This window comes from Xiphophorus hellerii, chromosome 21 (genome assembly GCF_003331165.1).
Source record: "Xiphophorus hellerii strain 12219 chromosome 21, Xiphophorus_hellerii-4.1, whole genome shotgun sequence".
NCBI lineage: Eukaryota > Metazoa > Chordata > Actinopteri > Cyprinodontiformes > Poeciliidae > Xiphophorus > Xiphophorus hellerii.
Window position 1 is genome coordinate 26,110,376 of NC_045692.1, and position 21,024 is coordinate 26,131,399.

Below are 21,024 nucleotides of genomic sequence, written 5' to 3' on the forward strand. Positions count from 1 at the left end.
ACCCGTCACAGGAAGAGCTGGTGGACCAACCCATCACAGGAAGTCGCCAACCCGTCACAGGAAGTCACCAACCCATCACAGGAAGTCACCAACCCGTCACAGGAAGTCACCAACTCGTCACAGGAAGTCACCAACCCGTCACAGGAAGTCGCCAACCCGTCACAGGAAGTCACCAACCCGTCACAGGAAGTCACCAACCCGTCACAGGAAGAGCTGGTGGACCAACCCGTCACAGGAAGTCGCCAACCCGTCACAGGAAGTCGCCAACCCGTCACAGGAAGTCACCAACCCGTCACAGGAAGTCACCAACCCGTCACAGGAAGTCACCAACCCGTCACAGGAAGTCGCCAACCCGTCACAGGAAGTCACCAACCCATCACAGGAAGTTGCCAACCCGTCACAGGAAGTCGCCAACCCGTCACAGGAAGTCACCAACCCGTCACAGGAAGTCGCCAACCCGTCACAGGAAGTCACCAACCCGTCACAGGAAGTCACCAACTCGTCACAGGAAGTCACCAACCCGTCACAGGAAGTCACCAACCCGTCACAGGAAGTCGCCAATCCGTCACAGGAAGTCGCCAACCCGTCACAGGAAGTCACCAACCCGTCACAGGAAGTCGCCAACCCGTCACAGGAAGTCACCAACCCGTCACAGGAAGTCACCAACCCGTCACAGGAAGAGCTGGTGGACCAACCCGTCACAGGAAGTCGCCAACCCGTCACAGGAAGTCGCCAACCCGTCACAGGAAGTCACCAACCCGTCACAGGAAGTCACCAACCCGTCACAGGAAGTCGCCAACCCGTCACAGGAAGTCGCCAACCCGTCACAGGAAGTCACCAACCCGTCACAGGAAGTCGCCAACCCGTCACAGGAAGTCGCCAACCCGTCACAGGAAGTCGCCAACCCGTCACAGGAAGTCGCCAACCCGTCACAGGAAGTCGCCAACCCGTCACAGGAAGTCACCAACCCATCACAGGAAGTCACCAACCTGTCACAGGAAGAGCTGGTGGACCAACCCGTCACAGGAAGTCGCCAACCCGTCACAGGAAGTCACCAACCCATCACAGGAAGTCACCAACCCGTCACAGGAAGTCACCAACTCGTCACAGGAAGTCACCAACCCGTCACAGGAAGTCGCCAACCCGTCACAGGAAGTCACCAACCCGTCACAGGAAGAGCTGGTGGACCAACCCGTCAGAGGAAGTCGCCAACCCGTCACAGGAAGTCGCCAACCCGTCACAGGAAGTCACCAACCCGTCACAGGAAGTCACCAACCCGTCACAGGAAGTCGCCAACCCGTCACAGGAAGTCACCAACCCGTCACAGGAAGTCACCAACCCGTCACAGGAAGTCGCCAACCCGTCACAGGAAGTCGCCAACCTGTCACAGAAAGTCACCAACCCGTCACAGGAAGTTGCCAACCCGTCACAGGAAGTCACCAACTCGTCACAGGAAGTCACCAACTCGTCACAGGAAGTCACCAACCCGTCACAGGAAGTCGCCAACCCGTCACAGGAAGTCACCAACCCGTCACAGGAAGTCACCAACCCGTCACAGGAAGAGCTGGTGGACCAACCCGTCACAGGAAGTCGCCAACCCGTCACAGGAAGTCGCCAACCCGTCACATGAAGTCACCAACCCGTCACAGGAAGTCACCAACCCGTCACAGAAAGTCACCAACCTGTCACAGGAAGAGCTGGTGGACCAACCCGTCACAGGTAGTCGCCAACCCGTCACAGGAAGTCGCCAACCCGTCACAGGAAGTCACCAACCCGTCACAGGAAGTCACCAACCCGTCACAGGAAGTCGCCAACCCGTCACAGGAAGTCGCCAACCCGTCACAGGAAGTCGCCAACCCGTCACAGGAAGTCTCCGCCTTCTGCCTGGCTCCCATTGCGGGGTTCCTCCACCCATTTCTATTTGAACACAGAGAAGCTCTGAATGTGTCGGAGTGGCAGACGCCCTGAAGGAACCGTCTGGGTTTCCTGCAGTCCTTCCCCAGTTCTGTCTGGTTCTGATCCATTCTCCTGTTTGGTTCCGGCCTCAAAGATCTCTCTGGAAAACTGAGGCTCATGTTTGAGTTTGTCATGCAGTACCTCCTGGTGCCACTAGAGGCGCTGAAAGAAACCAGAACCAGAACCTCAGACTGTGGACCCAATTGAGCTGCATCAGAACCTGATTAACTGGATCCGTTTGTCCCATAAATGAAGGGAAACGTTCCAGAAAGTTCTGCGACAGAAGACAGATTCTGAGCTCCGGCTCGGTCCGCTTCATCCAGATCCTGGAGCACCCAGGTGGCGCTGCTGGTTCCTCTGATCAGGAAGAGAACCAGAACCAGGTCCAGATCCACCTGCTTCTGGTTCTGGAGAGGTGATGGCCTGGAAAACACAGAATGAGCTGAAATGTGGTACCAGGACAGAGATGAGCAGACCTGTAACGGGTCACCACCGGACCTGGTACCGCCGAACCGGACGGACGGATGCAGTGTGGTGTCAGTGAAACTGAGGCTCTAAGCAGTTGGCTGACAGACAGCAGCAGCTGTGTGTGTGTGTGTGTGTGTGTGTGTGTGTGTGTGTGTGTGTGTGTGTGTGTGTGTGTGTGTGTGTGTGTGTGTGTGTGTGTGCTCCTGAAATAGAACTCCTTGTCCTGGTAAACACTCACAGGCGGCCCGGTCTCCTGAGGGTCGGCTCTCAGCGATTCCCGGGTTTCTCCTGGTGCCGTCGAGGCGTTTCGGGTCGTCAGGTAGGAAACGTTCATGAATGTTTTGTCTTAAAGCGCCAGGAAGAGCCTTTGGGTACCAGGCGGGTTTAGGTTCTGATTGAGTTCTTCTGGTTCGTCTCAGAGCTGAAGGCCTGAAGAACATCAGTTCACCACCAGGGGGAGACAAACTCCCACTGGCTGTTAGAACCGGTTCTGTTCATGATGACAGGTCCACCTGCTGCTGTGATCCACACAGATTACATTAATCCGATTCAGTAGCAGTTATCAAACAACACACACAGGTTCTGGTTATTATTTTAACTGGTTATAAGTTTTCTAAGTGTTGAAAGGCGGTTAGCAGAACTACAAGTTATTACAGAATCATGTAAACTAATAATCTGGAAAAAAACTTCCAGAAAACTGCTGAAATACCGAGTTCCTTTAAATCAAGGCTAAAATCCCACTTGGTGTCGTCTTTGATTCATAACTGTAAAATGATCAACTGTCATCGTTTCCTTCTGTTGGTTCTGTTGGTTCTGTTGGTTCTCTTGGTTCTTTGCTTTCATCAGGAAGAAACTTCGAACACCAACTACATCCAAACAGGTTTAGGTACAGAGTCTAAAGTATCAGAAATCTGAAGAACAAACAAGTAAACTGAATTAGATTTTTAATGGAATCAGTTTTATTTTAAAAGAATCCCATAAGAATAAACCCTGGATTATTCTTATTCTCCTCTATTGGTGAAAAATCTTTCTAGTTTAGCGAAAGTCTTTTTCAGCAGCGTCATGTCGGCTCCTCTATTGATCTGAAGCAGTTCACTGCAGTCTGGAGCCAAACTGCTGCAGGTATTATCTGAAGTCTAACAGAGGAAGAAACTCTACGGACACCATCACCGATCTGAGAAACCTCAGGATGAACGGCTGCTCTGTGCCGCCTTCCCACCACAACCCATAAATATTTAACAGCACTGTCTGATACAATGAAATTTTCAGGGTCACCGGGGTCATCGGGGTCAACGTGGGTCACCGGGGTCACCGGGGTCAACGTGGAGTCTCCCACGATCGCGACCAGATCAGTATTTAACACCAAACGGAGCCGAGGAACATCCGTCCTTCTACACAGAAGAACCAGCTGGACGCTGGCAGCAAAACGACATCGGCGATGGCACAAGAGTGAGATCAGCCCGGCTCCAGCTGTAGACATCTGTCTAGAGAGGAAGAGGAGGAGATGGGAGGAAGAGTGTGCAGGGAGGAGGTGAAGGAGGAGAAAAGGAGGAGTCCGGGCAGAGAGGACAGCCTGTCGTCTGCCGACAAAATCCAAAGATTCTCCAAGCAGTCTGGACACAACGTCCTGAGCCTGGCCCGCCGTGGACTCAAGGTACAGCAGCACCCCCTGCTGGAGGGAGGCAGCGGCGGTGCTACCTGAGGCGAAGGTGGAGCAGGTGTTATTGAAATAAAAGTGGTGCATGTTGCTGCTCCTTCAGGACGCTCCGGGGGAGCTGTGGGAGCTGCAGGAGCTGGAGAAGCTGAACCTGTCCCTCAACAACCTGAAGGCGCTGCCCCCTCAGCTGGGCCTGCTGTCCAACCTGCTGGTCCTCAACCTGTGGGGGAACCAGGTGAGCCCCGTCACAGCCCTCCTCCTGCAGCATGCTTTGGTCAGAACCGGACCTGACGCTGTGCCGTCTGCAGCTCAGCAGCCTGCCGGCAGAGGTCGGCCAGCTGAGGAGACTCCGGGTTCTGTTCGTCTACAGAAACAGACTGACGGAGGTTCCTGAGGAGCTGGGGGCCTGCACGCAGCTGGAGGTACGCCTCGTCTCAGGTCCGTAGCTGTGCGGCGCCCCCTCCGGAGCTCATCCTCTGATCGCCTCTGTCTCCGCTTCAGGTCCTGAGTCTGGCCAACAACCAGCTCTCCTCGCTGCCGGCTTCTCTCTCCAACCTGACCAGACTCAGGAAGCTCAACCTCAGCCACAACCTCATGGCTCACCTGCCAGGCTGCATCTACAGCATGAAGGCCCTGGTAGGTGTCCACCAGCCAGAGAGCGGCCCAGGCAGCCTGCAGGTGACCCGCTGTCCCCCTGTCCTCCTGCAGGTCTTCCTGGATCTGTCCTGCAACCGTCTGGAGAACGTGGCTGAGAACATCCAGGCTCTGCTGGAGCTCAAGATCCTCATCATGGAGGGAAACCAGCTCCAGTCTCTGCCCAGAGGCCTCTGCTTCCTCATCAGGTAACTCCACCTGAACGCCTGGTGCCACAGGACATTCAGCTGTGGAGAACTTATTTCTCCACCTGATGGCGCTCTCCTGATTTCCTTCAGGCTGGAGCTGCTCAACCTGGACTTTAACCACATCAGAGACCTTCCTGAGGTGAGCAACCGACCCACACTGACGAGGATGATGGTGGTAATAATGTTGAAGATAAAGGTAATAGGGGCTGCACAGTGGTGCAGTTGGTAACACTGTTGCCAAGAAGGTCCTGGGTTCGATTCCCGGCTTGTTCTCCCTGTGCATGGTGGGTTCTCTCTGGTTCTCTGGTTTCCTCCCACAGTCCAGAAGACTGTCAGGTTAACTGGTCTCTCTAAATTCTCCCTAGGCGTGTGTGTGTGTGTGTGTGTGTGTGTGTGTGTGTGTGTGTGTGTGTTCATGGTTGTTTGTCCGTCTGTCTCTGTGTTGCCTGGCAACAGACTGGCGACCTGACCAGGTGACCCCACCTCAGCAGCTCCTCCTGACCTACTGGGGACCAGGGGTTAGAAAATGGATGAATAATAATAATAATAATAATAATAATAATAATTCTCTGCTGCTTGCAGTTTTCCTCTCCATCCACTAGATGGCGCCTAGAGGCTGCACTACCTGGAGCTGCCTGCTGTATGGTAATATTAATAACATGATGAGATGGTGTTCTACCATCTCATCATGTAGGAGTACATGAGGAGCGGGATGCCAGCACTTTGAGTGTTTGCCAGTTATGGTACTCTGCGTCCCTCTGAGTTTTCTTTCTAGTTTCCTGAGGTTACCTCTTGCAATATTCTCCTGTCGATTCTCCTTCAGGTGTTTCCTCATGATGCCTTGGATTTATCCACTGTGGAGCCTGAGATCCTGGCCTTTTGGATTTTCCCCTCTTGACGCCGTGGACTGTTACCCACTGGTTGCCCGAGTCCCTTTCCACCTCCACAGAAGAACCACAGACAGTTCCTGGATTTTCAGCTGGCAGTCAGAGATCTCCTCATCTGAAACATACCTGTCTTCCCTCCACTGCAGCCTCTACCTTCTACCTTCCACAAACTCTCCATCTGAACCTCACCCCGGAACCTGGACCCTGGACCGCTTCAAAGACCCCTGCAAAGAGTCCGTAGCCCCGGAGACCGCGGTACCAGAACCTGACAGAACCTCATCATCTTCCTGTAAGATCACTCCATTTACCTCTGAGAACTCTTTTGTCCTACACACCTCGAACTCACCGTCTTTCCCTCACCATCCTCGGAGTGCAGACGGCCCCGGCTCCCATCGGCAGGACAAGAACCACACAGCTGCAAACTTCAATATTGTTTCAATAAACTTTCTTTTTCTGATATCTGTTCTCTGCTTGTGTTTCTGCATGTGGGTTAAAAGATTAGAACCAACATGACAAATAATAATAATAACAGCGATACTACTACTAAATATAAAAATAAGTGATTATCATCATTTATTATCAATAGTGATCATAATAATAACAATAACAATATTGTTGGCTGTGTGTCCAGGAGATGCACCATCTGTCCCGCCTGCAGAAGCTGGCCTGCCATCCTCTGGATAAAGGTCTCCACATCGTCCACAACCCGCTGATGAAGCCCCTGAAGGAGGTGATGGAGGGAGGACTGGCGGCGCTCTTCAATTACCTGAGATCAGGTGGTGAATAGGGGGTGGGGCCTCTGAAACCTGGGGGCGGAGCCAGTTCCCTCTTGAGGATGGCAGCGAAGCTTTCTGAAATCATGATGAAGAATTTTGAAGAACCAGAACTTCAGACCTACTTCAATCTTCCAGGCAGAGTTTTCACCCACCTGAGGGACAGGTGAAGTGGGCGGAGCTTCTTCAGAGGCATTACATTTCATTATGGGATGGAGAGACGGAAACAGCAGCCATCTTCTTGGTTCTCTTGCTGATGTTCTTCACTTTGGAACGACCACAACGTAAACAGAACCGCCTCAGAACCGCCTCAGAACCTCTTGACCTCTGGGCTGTTACTGTTACTGTTATCCTTACTGTTAGTGTCAGTGTTGTTCTCACTGTTAGTGTCTTTCACTGTCACTGTCCATACGGAGAGTCTGAGCTGGAGGCCAGAAGGCAGGAAATGAAGTCAGCATGTCAACAAGCTTGGCTTTAGTTTCCCTGATGGTGTGTTTTTAATCAGTTCTGTAAGTGAGCATTGTTCAACTCCTAAGATCTTATTCATAGTATTTATTACTGTGCCGAATACTAAGATTTCCAAACCAACAGAGGAGAGAAAACATCAATATATGATCATCTTTGACTCATCAACCTGAAACTTTGCCAGTTTTCTTAGAACAATCTTTGCTGGCTCTTTTTTTGCAGGTTCTCTGAATGGCAGGTAAATTTGAACTTATTATCCAAGATATTTATAGTTTTCTACTGTCTGACCTTTAATTACTGTTTGAGTTGAGTTATGAAGCTTCTATCTAAGATCACAGAACATGTTCTTTGTTTTCTGTACATGTAATAAAAGAAAAGTTTATCCCACCAGTCAACAAACTCATGGGCCACATGTTTGTCGTGTAGAAAGCTAACTATCAGAAGAAGAAGAATTACTTTATTCATCTCAGCAGGGAAATTATTTCGCAGTTACAGCAAGAATTTTTTATACACAGATTAACACACACGACAGGAGCTGCGTCTGCAGGCAGCCAGCTGAGCCGGCGCCATTTTTGAAGGAGGACATGCGGCAAAGGTCGTCGGGACCGGGAGTCGAACCGCGACGTCCGCGGGCCTAAGGCCTCCAAATGTGCTAACCCCCTGCGCCACCACAGCACGCCCCACCACTGAGTCATCTGCAAATTTTAATATGAACATATCATTGTTAATGTATTCACATGATTTACAATTTTCTGTTTTTTTTTTTTTATATTATTTTTATTAATTTTAGATTCGTTACAATATAAAGAACAAAGAAGAAACCTGTGCCGCCACACACATACAAACAAACAAACAAACAAACAAAAACAAAACAAAAAATCTACAACAAAATGCCCCACATGCACGAGAAACAGGGTGTCCATCCTGTCCTCCAGTCCACGCCACCCCTCAGCCATCAAGAGCGGAGAAACAAAAGCAGGCAAGAATAAATAGAGCTATAAAACAAAATAATAATAATAATAATAATAATAATAAAAAATAAAATAAAATCCTAGGGACCAAGCAGAAAAGACTCCAAAGTGTCAAAAATGTATCTGATTTGTGATTAAGATCATGGTCAGCTTTTCCAAAGGAAGGATAACAGATATCTGTGTGAGCCACATATTTACTGTGGGGGCAGAAGGAGAAGTCCGTTGGAACAAAATACATTTCTTGGCAAGAAATTGAAGAATTGTAGACAAGGATTTAGAATGTGCATCCAAATGATTGGGGGAAACATTTAGAAGATAGAACACAGGAGACAAAGAAAAGCGAACACCCAAAACCTTTTCAATCACCAAATGTACGTCCCTCCAAAAGGTCCTTCATAAATCACATGACCAGAATAGATGGAGAAAAGTACCTCTGTGCCTCAAACATTTGCAGCACAGATTGGAACGGTTGGGGAACATTCTCTGAAGACGAACAGGGGTAAAGTAGGATCTATAGAAAAGTTTGAAATTCTGTTCTTGTATAGAAATAGTAGAAGTGCATTGAGGAAAGGTTCCATTGCAAATCTTAAGCCAATCTAAAGGGCTGAATTTCATCTCCAGATCACGCTCCCACAACCGCTGACAGAGTCAAAGCTTGATGGTACAGAGCAGAGGAAGAATCAGTGTTGTCACTGTCAGTCTATACGGAATCCATTGGACCGAAATAATGAATCCATAAAATGTCAAATCTGAAGATATTTATAAAAATCTTTCTGAGGAATGTTGCTGATTTGATTAAATGATTTCATAGCACCGGAAATCAACAAATCAGAGAAATCATTCAGACCAGAACAAGACCAGTTCAATAGGCCAATACTTCTAATAGAAGTTGGTAGGTCTGGGTTTAAAGTCAGGGGGGATCTAACTGAGATAAAGGAGGGAATATTCAAGCATTTCCTTATGTCTTGCCAAGCTAACAAAGTACTATAAACTACCATGTTTTCCTTCAATGAATCCAATTGATCTAAGTTATTGATAAAAGGGAGAGAACTTAACCTTCTAGGACAGCATGAAAAAGATTGAAGGCCATAAGCAGGTGTCTCTACTAGAAAACCAGTCAGACATCATTTTAAGCTGAGCAGACCAGTAGTAGAGCTGCAAATTGGGTAAAGATAAACCTCCCAACTGCTTGGGTTTAGTAAGAGTGGAGAACCTAATTCGTTGCAATTTTCTGTTTTTGACAGAAAACATTAATTAATGAGCATAAAGTCGCACCTTTGTTAATGTCTTTCTGATTTTAAAAGTCATTTAATAAAACAAACTTGATTTGAATCATGATGTGCTGCAGTATACATCATGACCAGCAGGTGGCGGTAGAGACGCAACAGAAGAAGTGGAGGCCAGAATAAAAAGTTTTTCTCTTTTGTGTCAGAATTTACTGAGTTATGAATCCAGTTTCTTCTTTTTATTCCAGCTGTGCTCCTGGTTTAAAAATCTGCTTAAAGGAACCGGAAGCATGTTTACTAACATGATCTGGTCTAGTTTGAAAAGAACTGGTCCTCATATGAGAACGTTCTGTCTGGCTACCGGATACTTCCGTTCAGAGCCGGAGACCCGCGCAGTGACGCACAGCAGCCAGCAGGGGGCAGCAGCCGCTCCGGTTCCGCTTCACAAACACCGAAAAGTTCATCAGAACTCTGATTGATCCGGAACGTCTGACCCGGTATGACGTCATGACACTAGAACCCGGCCAACACCGATGTAACAGATTCTAACACAGCTTTCATCAAACCAGATAAAAACATGAAACCCGGACCAGAACCGGACCGAACCAATGAGACCTTGGTTCTGCTGACAGAGGCCGAACCGGAGGAAATGGTTCTGATAAACTTTATGGAGATAATAACATGGGGTTCTAGAGGTTCCAGGTCCAAACGGAACCGCAGCAGAACCTCAAAGTTCCCACAAATATTCAACAAATGATGAAATCAATAAATGTTCAAAGTTTTAACCGGAAGCAACAAAATAATTAAAAACCTGGAGCCCCCCCGTAATCCCCCCCCCCCCCCCCCCCCTCTCTCTCTCTCTCTCTCTCTCTCTCTCAGTGTCTCTCGACCCCCGTGACGTCACTAGCTCATCGGTACACCCTCTCGGCGTCTCGCGCTCTCCGTCTGTCTGTCTCGAGCGCAGAAACCAGCCGGAGGATCAAAGAGCCGAACTCACCTGTCTGAACGCTCACCTGGCCGCGCGCCGCAGTCCCTCCGTGTGCGCGTGAGCGCGTGTTGGAGCGCGAGGGAAGTCCAGAACCCCTGAGGAAGAGGAGGAGGAGGAAGAGGAGGAGGAGGCTCGGAGTTCTCCGGAGTTTTCCCAGATCATGGAGCGGACTGGAAGTTTCCCGCTGCCCGCGGTTCTCCTCCTGGTTCTGCTGGGAGTTCGGGGAGCGCGAGCGGACACCTTCCAAGGTAAGAGGACGATTCGGTTCGGTTCGGTTCGGCACCTGGTGGGGGCCGGGGGGTCTGCGGAGGGAACAGAGGAGCTCTGAGTGTTGGCATCCAAGTTTCCAGCTGGAAAATCTCCTCCTCTTCCTCCACTCTGCCCGTCGGTTCGGTTCGGAGGTTCTGGAAACTCAGCGGCCCTCAGAACATCCTGCAGTCTTTGTTTCCTCTTCCAGTTCGGTTCGTGTCTCAGAAGCAGCCCAGCAAGAACCGCCAGGTTGGAACAGAGAGGGATCTTCTGGTTCCGGTTCTGGTCACATTTCCCTCCTCCTCAGCAGAACTTTGGAGAGAACAGGTTTTATTCCTTAAATCAGAATTCATTGATCATCAATCAGAACCAGAACCAGCTGAGCTGTTGGTCGTGTTTGATCAGTAGAACCCAGTAGAACCAGGTTCTGAGCTGAGAGCTATTTATCCATCAGAACCGACTTCCCAGGTTGAAATTCCTGCTCTCTAATACATGGATCAGAACCGTCTGGTTGAGTTCGGGTCTTCCTGTTCTGCTGCATTGATCTAATTTTATTTTTGGTTCTGGTTTCCTGATTTGGGTCAGGTCTGGTCCGGGTCAGGTTCGGGTCTGGTCTGGTACCGGTCCGGGTCAGATGGGAACGTTTCCATGACGAAATACAAAGAGGAGGAACTCTGGGCTCTGAGCATTTATTAATAATAATAATAATAATATTAATAGACTTGTACTTTATTGATCCTTTGGGAAAACTCCCTCAGGAAATTGAAGTTACCAGCAGCTCCCAGGAAAAACACAAAGATAACACACAGTAAGCAAAAGAATACAAAATACAAATTAAATACTAAGGTACACACTAAATGTGAGTAACCAAAACCTGAAATTATGCAAGAAACAAGGAATAAGAATATAGAATATAAATGAATATAAATACAACACAAAAAAATATAAGAATTTGGCGGATAGATTGACCAGTGATATCGTATTGCACTATGTGGTTTGACCTGATAAGTATGGAGAAAAATACAAGGGGTCACTACTCCTTCCACCCTCTGTCCTGTGTCACCTCCCCCCCCCCAATGAGGAATTGTACAGTCTGAAGGCATGGGGGACAAAAGAGTTCTTAAATCTATTGGTCCGGCACTTGGGAAGCAGCAGTCTGCCACTGAACCGGCTCCTCTGGCTGCTGATGACGGCGTGTAGAGGGTGGCTGCTATCGTTCATGATGTCCAGCAGTTTGTTCAGTGTCCTCGCCTCTGCCACCGTCACCAGAGAGTCCAGCTTCATGCCGACCACAGAGCCGGCACGCCTGGTCAGTTTGTCCAGTCTGGACGTGTCCTTCTTGGATATGCTGCCTCCCCAGCACACCACGGTGTAGAAGAGGACACTGGCAATCACAGACTGGTAGAACATCCAGAGCAGTTTGCTGCAGATGTTAAAGGACCGCAGTCTCCTCAGGAAGTACATCCTGCTCTGCACTTTCCCATACAGGTGGCTAGTGTGTTTTGACCAATCCAGTTTACTGTCCAGCCACAGCCCGAGGTATTTGTAGGAGTCCACGACCTCAACCTCAGTTCCCTCTAATGCGACTGGTCTGGGCTTTGGTCTGGACCTCCCAAAGTCTATAACCAGCTCCTTCGTCTTAGCGGTGTTGAGTTCCAGGTGGTTTGTGTGGCACCAGAGAGCAAAGTCCCTCACCAGATTTAAATGATGATGAGTCTTGCACATCTCAGCCAATCACAGCTCTGGATCTGTTGGGGGAGGAAGAGGGGGGGTCAGATCCCATCAGGCTCCTGATGATGATGATGATGATGATGATGATTGTGAAGGCTCTACAGCAGTGATGAAGAATCTTGATTCTTCTGGAATGGACCAGGAGCTGGACGCCTTGAACCATCCTTGAACTGGTTCCATGTATCTACTGTGGGTCAAGGCCGGTTCTGATGACTCAACATGGTGTCATGAAATGTAGCGGTTAGCTAAAAGAAGCTAGCTCTGCTCGCTAGCTCGTTCTCCAGATGTTAAACCTAAAAATGAACAAAATTAAAATCATATAATTTACAGTAAAGTTACAGGAATCAGAACATTTCATCCACAAAGAGCAGAACCGGTTCTAACGACGCGCTGGACTTGATTTAGACCGCTTGTCCCTAGTGACACGGAGACAACCGACGGCCTGGACTGGTTTAAACTGGTTTTAAACTGGTTTTAGACTGGCTCTAGATTGGCTTTAGATTGGTTTAAACTGGATTTAAACTGGTTTTAGATTGGGTTTAAACTGGTTTAAAACTGGTTTTAGACTGGTTTTGAACTGGTCTCAGACCGGTTTTAGACTGGTTTTGAACTGGTCTCAGACCGGTTTTAGACTGGTTTTGAACTGGTCTCAGACCGGTTTTAGACTGGTTTTGAACTGGTCTCAGACCGGTTTTAGACTGGTTTTGAACTGGTCTCAGACCGGTTTTAGACTGGTTTTGAACTGGTTTTAGACTGGTCAGACCTGGCTCTGAAAAAATATCAATGTCATGATGCATCACATTTTCGTTTTAGAAGGATTTCTTTTTAAAAATAATTTTCTCTACCAAATCTGGGCTTCTGTAGTTCAGGTTGAAGTGAACCATCTTGTCTTCAGCCCACCCAGGGTCGGCCATCTTGTCTTCAGCTTGTATTTAGTTGAAATTTGTTTCCCAGAAGGGAGGGTTGAAATAAAAACTGGTTATGGAACTGAACACACACACTGAACACACACACACACACATTGAACACACACACTGATGACCCACTGTGTCCAGGTTCAGAACTGTCGCTGATTCAGAACTTTACCTTTTCCTCTGAGTGTGTTTTACAGGCTGCGTGTACGTGTGTGTGTGTTTCAGTGTGAGTTGGCGTGTGTGTGTGTTGCAGTGTGAGTTGGCGTGTGTGTGTGTGTTGCAGTATGAGTTGGCGTGTGTGCGTGTGTGTGTTGCAGTATGAGTTACTGTGTGTGTGTTGGTGTTGTGTTCAGGTGCAGTCAGCTCTTTGTTCTGTCTCGTCAGGGTTTTAATGAAGCTCACAGATTAACACACTATCCTCAGGTGTGTGTGTGTGTGTGTGTGTGTGTGTGTGTGTGTGTGCGTGTGTGTGTGTGTGTGGGTTCTCTGTGAGGCAATTATCTCTATTCAGAACTCTTTTCAGCTGGAGAACCTTCTGGACCGAACCGGAAAACACATGAGGAACACATGATCTGGTGGTTTGAACTTCAGAACCACTTGGTTCGGCTCAATGATCCGGTTTTCTTGACCGCAACACAGCTGAATGAGTTCAATTCTATTTTTACCAGAACCCAACAGAACTTCTGCTGGCCGTCTCATGGCCTCACTTGGTTCTGGAGGCAGGAGTCCGACCGGGCCTGGGTCGGTCCGATCCTTAGCTAAAAATATTGCAGCACTGTAGCTAAAATGTGTAAGCTAGCATTTCTTTAGTTTGTTTTGATTTTTGGCTCAGAACGTAATGAAGCTAATGCGATAAAGCTAATAGCAAACAGGCTAACTGCTAACACTGCTTTAGCAGCGTAACCGCTAGCTGCTCCAGCATGTAACCTCTAGCTGCTTTAGCAGCGTAACCGCTAGCTTCTCCAGCATGTAAACGCTAGCTTCTCCAGCATGTAACCTCTAGCTGCTTTAGCAGCATAACCGCTAGCTGCTCCAGCATGTAACCGCTAGCTGCTTTAGCAGCTTAACCACTAGCTTCTCCAGCATGTAACCGCTAGCTGCTTTAGCAGCTTAACCGCTAGCTGCTTTAGCAGCGTAACCGCTAGCTTCTCCAGCATGTAACCGCTAGCTGCTTTAGCAGCTTAACCGCTAGCTGCTTTAGCAGCGTAACCGCTAGCTTCTCCAGCATGTAACCGCTAGCTGCTTTAGCAGCGTAACCGCTAGCTGCTTTAGCAGTGTAACCGCTAGCTTCTCCAGCATGTAACCGCTAGCTGCTTTAGCAGCGTAACCGCTAGCTGCTCCAGCATGTAACCGCTAGCTGCTTTAGCAGCGTAACCGCTAGCTGCTCCAGCATGTAACCGCTAGCTGCTTTAGCAGCGTAACCGCTAGCTCCTCCAGCATGTAACCGCTAGCTGCTTTAGCAGCGTAACCGCTAGCTGCTTTAGCAGCGTAACCGCTAGCTGCTCCAGCATGTAACCGCTAGCTGCTTTAGCAGCGTAACCGCTAGCTGCTCCAGCATGTAACCGCTAGCTGCTTTAGCAGCGTAACCGCTAGCTTCTCCAGCATGTAACCGCTAGCTTCTCCAGCATGTAACCGCTAGCTGCTCCAGCATGTAACCGCTAGCTGCTTTAGCAGCGTAACCGCTAGCTTCTCCAGCAGCGGGTTAGTCTTTATTTTATTGCTCCAGATTGGAGGCGCTCGCTGTAAAGCACATTAAAAATCAGTGAACAGAACCGGCAGGAGGAACCAGAACCACCAGAACTTCTGCAGCTCTGGACCTCAGTGTAACCCATAAAGTCATGGTTCTGGTTCTGTGGTTGATCTGCTGCTGAGTAAACCCCAACCGAGGAAGTCCAGGTGCCGGTACCGACTCACTGTGGGCCGGTACCGACCCGGCCCGCCTAATGTCAGGAGCTGTCCTGGTGACTCACCTTGGTGGGTCATGTGATCGTTACCGTGACAACAGAGGAGCTCCTGATGCTTCTCAGATTAACCAAATTATTCCTGCAACAGGAGATTAAGTCAGCATGTCTTCCCCAGATTAACACACACACCAACACACACACACACACACACACACACACACACACACAGTGACACACACACAGCTGCAGAGGGTCTAATCCTGTCCAGAGATGTCAGTGTGTGATTAGTGTTTGGGTCCAAATCCCTGATCACAGTCAGGATTATTGTTGGAGACAATGCTGAGAGTGTGTTTCTGTGTGTGTTTCGGTGGGTGTGTGTGTGTCCACACCCCCTGCTGCTGTGTCGTATTGGACCCGGTTCTGGTGTGTGAGGAATGGATTCTTGCCGGTCTCTCGGGTCAGCAGCACCGGGTTCTGTTCTGGACCCGGTTACCTGAACTGGACCTCTTCTTCAGAAACCTGGATGAAGGGGTTTGGTTCTGGTCGGGCTCAGGCCAGTTTCTATCTGTCAGAAGCGGGTCGTGTCCAGAACCTGCCAGGCAGCGCGGTGCCTTCGCTGCCTGCGGGTCCGTCTGAGCGCGCTCGGTAACCTCTGAGTCGAGACGTCTTTGAGTTTCTGGGTCACGGCGAGCCGGGCGGAACCGACCCGCTTAGCGATCGTCTGCAAGTGTGTCAGAGCGTAACCATGGCAACCGGGACCCCTGGGACCGGCCCGGGTTAAGAGAGGCTAACGACTCCCTGAGACGCCAGACCGACTTCCTGGTTCTGATGGACCGGCCCAGTTTCTCTCTCTTAGCAGCAGGTGACCTTCTCAGGTCAAAGGTCAGGAAGGAGAGCAGCAGGACTTCTCTGGTTGGTTCCTGCAGAGGTTCTGGTGCGGTTCTGTTCGGGTTCTGGACCCACAGCAGGTCTGTTGTCCTCTGGTGGACATGTTGGCTAATGATGACTCTCCTCCTCCGGTTCTGGTCCACTCCCCCCGAACAAGGAGAAACCTCTAGCAGAACCAGAACCACATGAGGTTTTCAGGAGAACCAGAAGGTTCTGCTCAAGAACCGGTCCGTTCCATTGGAGAGGTGGACGCAGAACGTCCTCTTCCTCCTCCTCTTCCTCGCCTGGAGGCGCTGCAGCCAGAGTGAGGAGGAGGAAGAAAGAGGAAGAGGAGGGTCAGATAATCAGTGTGTATGTTACAGGGTAATTATTAGTAATTAGCATATTATTCTAATACCGTCATGCAGACAGCCTCGAGTGCAGCCGCATAACACACTCACAAACACACACACACACAAACACACACACACACACACCCTCACACTCACACACACCCTCACACTCACACACACACTCACGCGCACAGCCAGAGGCAGCAGGCTGAGTTCTGCATAATTCATGTTTGGCCGCAGGCGAGTTAGCTTGGTGTGCTAACCCTGATGCTGGTTCTGTTCCTGCTGGAGATCACAGTTTACACACACACACACACACACACACACACACACACACACACACACACAGTTCCAGAGCACATTTTACTTCTCTAAGACTGACGGAGCGTTCAGGGTTCTGTTTAGACAGTCCAGTTTGGACCTCGGTCCTTCAGTTTGTCTCCAGCAGAACTCCTTCCAGCCGGACCTGACAGGACGTCTCCTGTCCTCTAGTCTCCTGTCCCTGTGTGTGTTGGACGGCTTCTGTCATCATCACGTCTTGTCCAATCAGATGTCAGGACCCAGGGTGTTAGCTAGCAGCTAACTAGCCACATTAGCTGAGCCTGGTTCCACCCAGATAATTGGGCTCAGCGGGTCAGGAGCTGACTGAGCAGCTTCCGGCCTCCAGGGTTCTGCTTGTTCTTGAATAACCGACCAGAACCTTTGCAGCTCCGTCTGAACCGATTCTCTGGAGTTCTGCAGGCAGTTAGTTTGGATCAGAACCAGCTGACAATAAGAAAGTATCGCTTGGTTTCAACCAGCAGTACCAAAAGAACCAGGTTCTTCTTTTTTATCATTTTGGTTTGGATGGACGGACGGATGTTTTGAGTGTCCTAGTCAAAGCGAGGCGGTCCGGGTTTCTGTCTGTGGCGTTTCTGCTGCTGGAGGTTTTGTTGTTTTTGACTCCATGTTGGATCCAGTTGAGTTCAGCGCTGCTAGCTGCCTCCTGTTTCCTGTTTCCTGTTCCTTCATTTCCTGTCCGCTCTGATCCAAGCTGGGATTGTTTTCTGGCCCAAAGCTTCGCCTCAGCCCGAGGCGTTTTCCTCCCTCGGTTTCAGCCGGCGCATCGGGACGCCGACCCAGTTCTGGGACACACGTCTGTTTCTTTCTTCAGGTTTAAATTTCATCTTGAAGATCATAATCTGGATTATTTTAATCTGAACCTTTCTAATCTCTCTTTTATTCTCGTCCAGCTGTCCTCTCATTAAAGTCTGCTCTGTTTGGCCCGATGAAGCGTTTTCACCCGGACCGGCTCCAGCAGAACCTGTTGACCAGGCCCGATTCTGCTGGGGAAGGCGGGTTGGCGCCTACAGAACCTGATTCTAGAGGAGAGGTTCTGAAGCCCAGCGCATCGTTAACATTCAGCTGGTGATCCAACGCTGGCGACCGCAGAACAACAGGCTCTGTGTGTGTGTGTGTGTGTGTGTGTGTTCTGATGTCAGACCCAAACAAACTGGACCGTCTTCATTTACAATGATTAAATCAGAGGATCTGATAGATGAGCTGCTGGATCAGTTTGGTTCTGGTCGGTTCTGATTGAAACATTGAAACGGATCAGCTTTTCGGGTCGGACCTCGGACCGGGTCACTGACTCTGAAGGACTTGAAGTCCTAGGGCAGCCTTTAGAACTGAAGGGAAGAAGTGTTCTGGATTAAACAAGATGGTTTCCTGAGGTGGACCGGTACCAGCCGACTGTTAGAACCTGAGACCCGACTGAGTTTAACTTTGCTGGATTATAGAACAGCTGGAGACACTTTAAACCATAAATGGGTCAATTTCCTGATGAGATCATCATGTGACTCTGTCATCTCAGAGACAGAGACACGTGATCCGGTCCGATACATCCTGACCGTAGCTTAGCTTCAATCCGTAGCTCAGATTACAGACCGCTACTCTGGGTTTGTACTGATGGATCAAATTTCCTTTTTTAATCAAAGGGAAGCGTTTTAAAGCATTTCCTGGTTTCAATGAAGCTACCTTTAGAAGGGACCCGATGTTAACCCTAGTTCACAGTTAACCCTAAGCTACTGTTAACCCTGAGCTACTGTTAACCCTGAGCTACTGTTAACCCTGAGCTACAGTTAACCCTGAGCTACAGTTAACCCTGAGCTACTGTTAACCCTGAGCTACGGTTAACCCTGAGCTACGGTTAACCCTGAGCTACAGTTAACCCTGAGCTACTGTTAACCCTGAGCTACTGTTAACCCTGAGCTACTGTTAACCCTGAGCTACTGTTAACCCTGAGCTACGGTTAACCCTGAGCTACTGTTAACCCTGAGCTACTGTTAACCCTGAGCTACAGTTAACCCTGAGCTACTGTTAACCCTGAGCTACAGTTAACCCTGAGCTACTGTTAACCCTGAGCTACAGTTAACCCTGAGCTACAGTTAACCCTGAGCTACTGTTAACCCTGAGCTACGGTTAACCCTGAGCTACGGTTAACCCTGAGCTACAGTTAACCCTGAGCTACTGTTAACCCTGAGCTACTGTTAACCCTGAGCTACTGTTAACCCTGAGCTAATGTTAACCCTGAGCTACAGTTAACCCTGAGCTACTGTTAACCCTGAGCTACGGTTAACCCTGAGCTACGGTTAACCCTGAGCTACTGTTAACCCTGAGCTACTGTTAACCCTGAGCTACTGTTAACCCTGAGCTACAGTTAACCCTGAGCTACTGTTAACCCTGAGCTACGGTTAACCCTGAGCTACGGTTAACCCTGAGCTACTGTTAACCCTGAGCTACTGTTAACCCTGAGCTACTGTTAACCCTGAGCTACTGTTAACCCTGAGCTACTGTTAACCCTGAGCTACAGTTAACCCTGAGCTACAGTTAACCCTGAGCTACTGTTAACCCTGAGCTACGGTTAACCCTGAGCTACAGTTAACCCTGAGCTACTGTTAACCCTGAGCTACTGTTAACCCTGAGCTAATGTTAACCCTGAGCTACGGTTAACCCTGAGCTACTGTTAACCCTGAGCTACTGTTAACCCTGAGCTACAGTTAACCCTGAGCTACTGTTAACCCTGAGCTACTGTTAACCCTGAGCTACTGTTAACCCTGAGCTACGGTTAACCCTGAGCTACTGTTAACCCTGAGCTACGGTTAACCCTGAGCTACAGTTAACCCTGAGCTACGGTTAACCCTGAGCTACAGTTAACCCTGAGCTACTGTTAACCCTAGTTCACAGTTAACCCTGAGCTAATGTTAACCCTGAGCTACGGTTAACCCTGAGCTACGGTTAACCCTGAGCTACGGTTAACCCTGAGCTACGGTTAACCCTAGCTCAGCTCAGGGTTAACCGTAGCTCATGAAGGGGATGTAGAGGAATCTTGTTTGAGACTTTTTGGGCGCTGTACTTTGGGCCATCAGACAGGCTTTAGCGGTTCTGTAAGTCCAAAGCAGGAGCCGCCAGCGGTAGAGCAGGCTACCATCCCACCTGAAACATCGAACCTGAAACGGTGAGAGTCTGGACCTCAGCAGCTGGGTGGGTGGGATTCCTCTGCCGGGTGGGTGGAGTCGTCTGTGCCGCCAGGGTCCAGTGAGAGGTCCAGGCGTGGCGTCGGTGTTTGAGCTCCAAGGCTTTACTGGAGCCGTGAAGCTGCTGGAGGAGAGCAGAGCCAGCAGGCAGGAAGATAAAGAACCTTCCAGCTCCGTCACAACAGGAAGTAAACACAGCCTAGAAAAAGTCACGCTGCGCCTGAGCGCCAGGTCCATCCGCCTGATGTTGTCTCCATGGCAACATCAGCAGGCCCATAGCGGCCCCGCCCCCCTCCCAAAGGTCGCAGGTCACGACCCCTCCTCGGGTTTCGACACATGCTTTCATCAGGATCGGTGCAGCGAGGTTTCTGTAACCATGGCAACAGCACCAACAACACCAGAACCTCCCAGTCCAAAGGGAAACAGAATCAGACCAGAACCAGGATCAGGACAATGAACCACAGAACCCTTCAGCAGAGCTCTGGAGAACAAACTGGGTCCAAACCCAGAAGGTCGGGTCAGAACTGGTCTGGTTCCAAAGAACCCGATGGTCTGGCTACAGATCAGAACCACCAAACATTTCAGCGACCCGCTGGGAGCATCAGCTGGACCTCCTTCCCAGGAACGCCTTCTGGGAGCCGCAGCCAGGAACGTCGGTCCCCCCGGGTCGGTTCCCCCCGGGTCGGTTCCCCCCGGGTCGGTTCCCCCCGGGTCGGTTCCCCCCGGGTCGGTCCCCCTCAGCCTGGGTTATTGATCAGCAGCTGAAGGAGGCCGGCTGATCAATAACCGCTTGTTTTGATTAATTACGGCCTTGCTTCGTCACACACACATTCAGACTGGGGGGTGTGTGTGTCCTCGGTGTGTGTGTGTGTGTGTGTGTGTGTCCTGCCAACACACTCAGGCAGGAATGTGCTGCGGATCCCTGGAGGCGTTTCTGTCTCATTTCTTGCCGAGGTGATGAGAGAAACGGATCATGACCTCTGACCTTTCCACGCCTCCAGCCTTCCATTGACAACAGGCAGGTACCACTGGGTTGGGCCCAGTTTACAGAAACCCAGACCAGGTTCTGGTCCTGGTCCTGGTCCTGGTCCTCATCAATAGTAATCTCTGCAGGCAGCGATGAAGAGAACCAGAAGGCCCGGTCCGGTCCGGTCCGGTCCGATCCGGCCCGGTCCGGTCCGGGGAGCAGATCGATGATCAGGGTGAACATCGGTTGATCCATCATCAGATCCAGATATGGATGATGATAATTTATTTC

The 21,024-nt window shown here is 49.8% G+C and overlaps 2 protein-coding genes across 19 annotated transcripts in view; both read left to right on the plus strand.

Moving 5' to 3' along the window:
• The first annotated feature begins 2,633 nt into the window (after positions 1 to 2,633).
• LOC116711892 (leucine-rich repeat-containing protein 30-like) lies at positions 2,634 to 7,443 on the plus strand. Of its 6 annotated transcripts, none has more exons than XM_032551497.1 (9): positions 2,634 to 2,743; positions 3,694 to 4,078; positions 4,185 to 4,316; positions 4,390 to 4,503; positions 4,583 to 4,717; positions 4,790 to 4,923; positions 5,014 to 5,062; positions 6,442 to 6,749; positions 6,795 to 7,443. In XM_032551497.1, the coding sequence occupies exons 2-8, from the start codon at positions 3,929 to 3,931 to the stop codon at positions 6,595 to 6,597; spliced, it is 870 nt and encodes a 289-aa protein (XP_032407388.1). In that variant the 5' UTR covers positions 2,634 to 2,743; positions 3,694 to 3,928; the 3' UTR covers positions 6,598 to 6,749; positions 6,795 to 7,443. The 6 variants fall into 6 exon arrangements, with proteins under 6 accessions (XP_032407388.1, XP_032407391.1, XP_032407389.1 ...); XM_032551500.1 differs by lacking the exons at positions 6,442 to 6,749; positions 6,795 to 7,443 and adding exons at positions 5,506 to 5,666; positions 5,747 to 6,025; XM_032551498.1 differs by lacking the exons at positions 6,442 to 6,749; positions 6,795 to 7,443 and adding exons at positions 5,506 to 5,568; positions 5,747 to 6,025.
• Positions 7,444 to 10,129: 2,686 nt separating this feature from the next.
• The window catches only part of LOC116711889 (receptor-type tyrosine-protein phosphatase mu-like), an 81,332-nt gene continuing 70,437 nt past the window's right edge, over positions 10,130 to 21,024 (plus strand). For 5 of the 13 annotated variants that reach the window (XM_032551485.1, XM_032551486.1, XM_032551483.1 and 2 more), the window contains exon 1: positions 10,131 to 10,481. In XM_032551485.1, the coding sequence (XP_032407376.1) occupies positions 10,394 to 10,481 (88 nt within the window). In that variant the 5' untranslated portion in view covers positions 10,131 to 10,393. Of the gene's footprint in view, positions 10,482 to 21,024 lie in introns of all 13 variants that reach the window. The other 8 variants (XM_032551481.1, XM_032551482.1, XM_032551484.1 and 5 more) reach the window with 2 other exon arrangements.

Excerpts from the sequence above, each read along its gene's own strand:
- LOC116711892 (XM_032551497.1), top strand. The coding sequence starts at position 3,929 with ATGGGAGGAAGAGTGTGCAGGGAGGAGGTGAAGGAGGAGAAAAGGAGG. Across the intron at positions 4,317-4,389 it reads TCAACCTGTGGGGGAACCAG|CTCAGCAGCCTGCCGGCAGA; the intron begins GTGAGCCCCGTC and ends TGCCGTCTGCAG. Across the intron at positions 4,718-4,789 it reads TCTACAGCATGAAGGCCCTG|GTCTTCCTGGATCTGTCCTG; the intron begins GTAGGTGTCCAC and ends GTCCTCCTGCAG.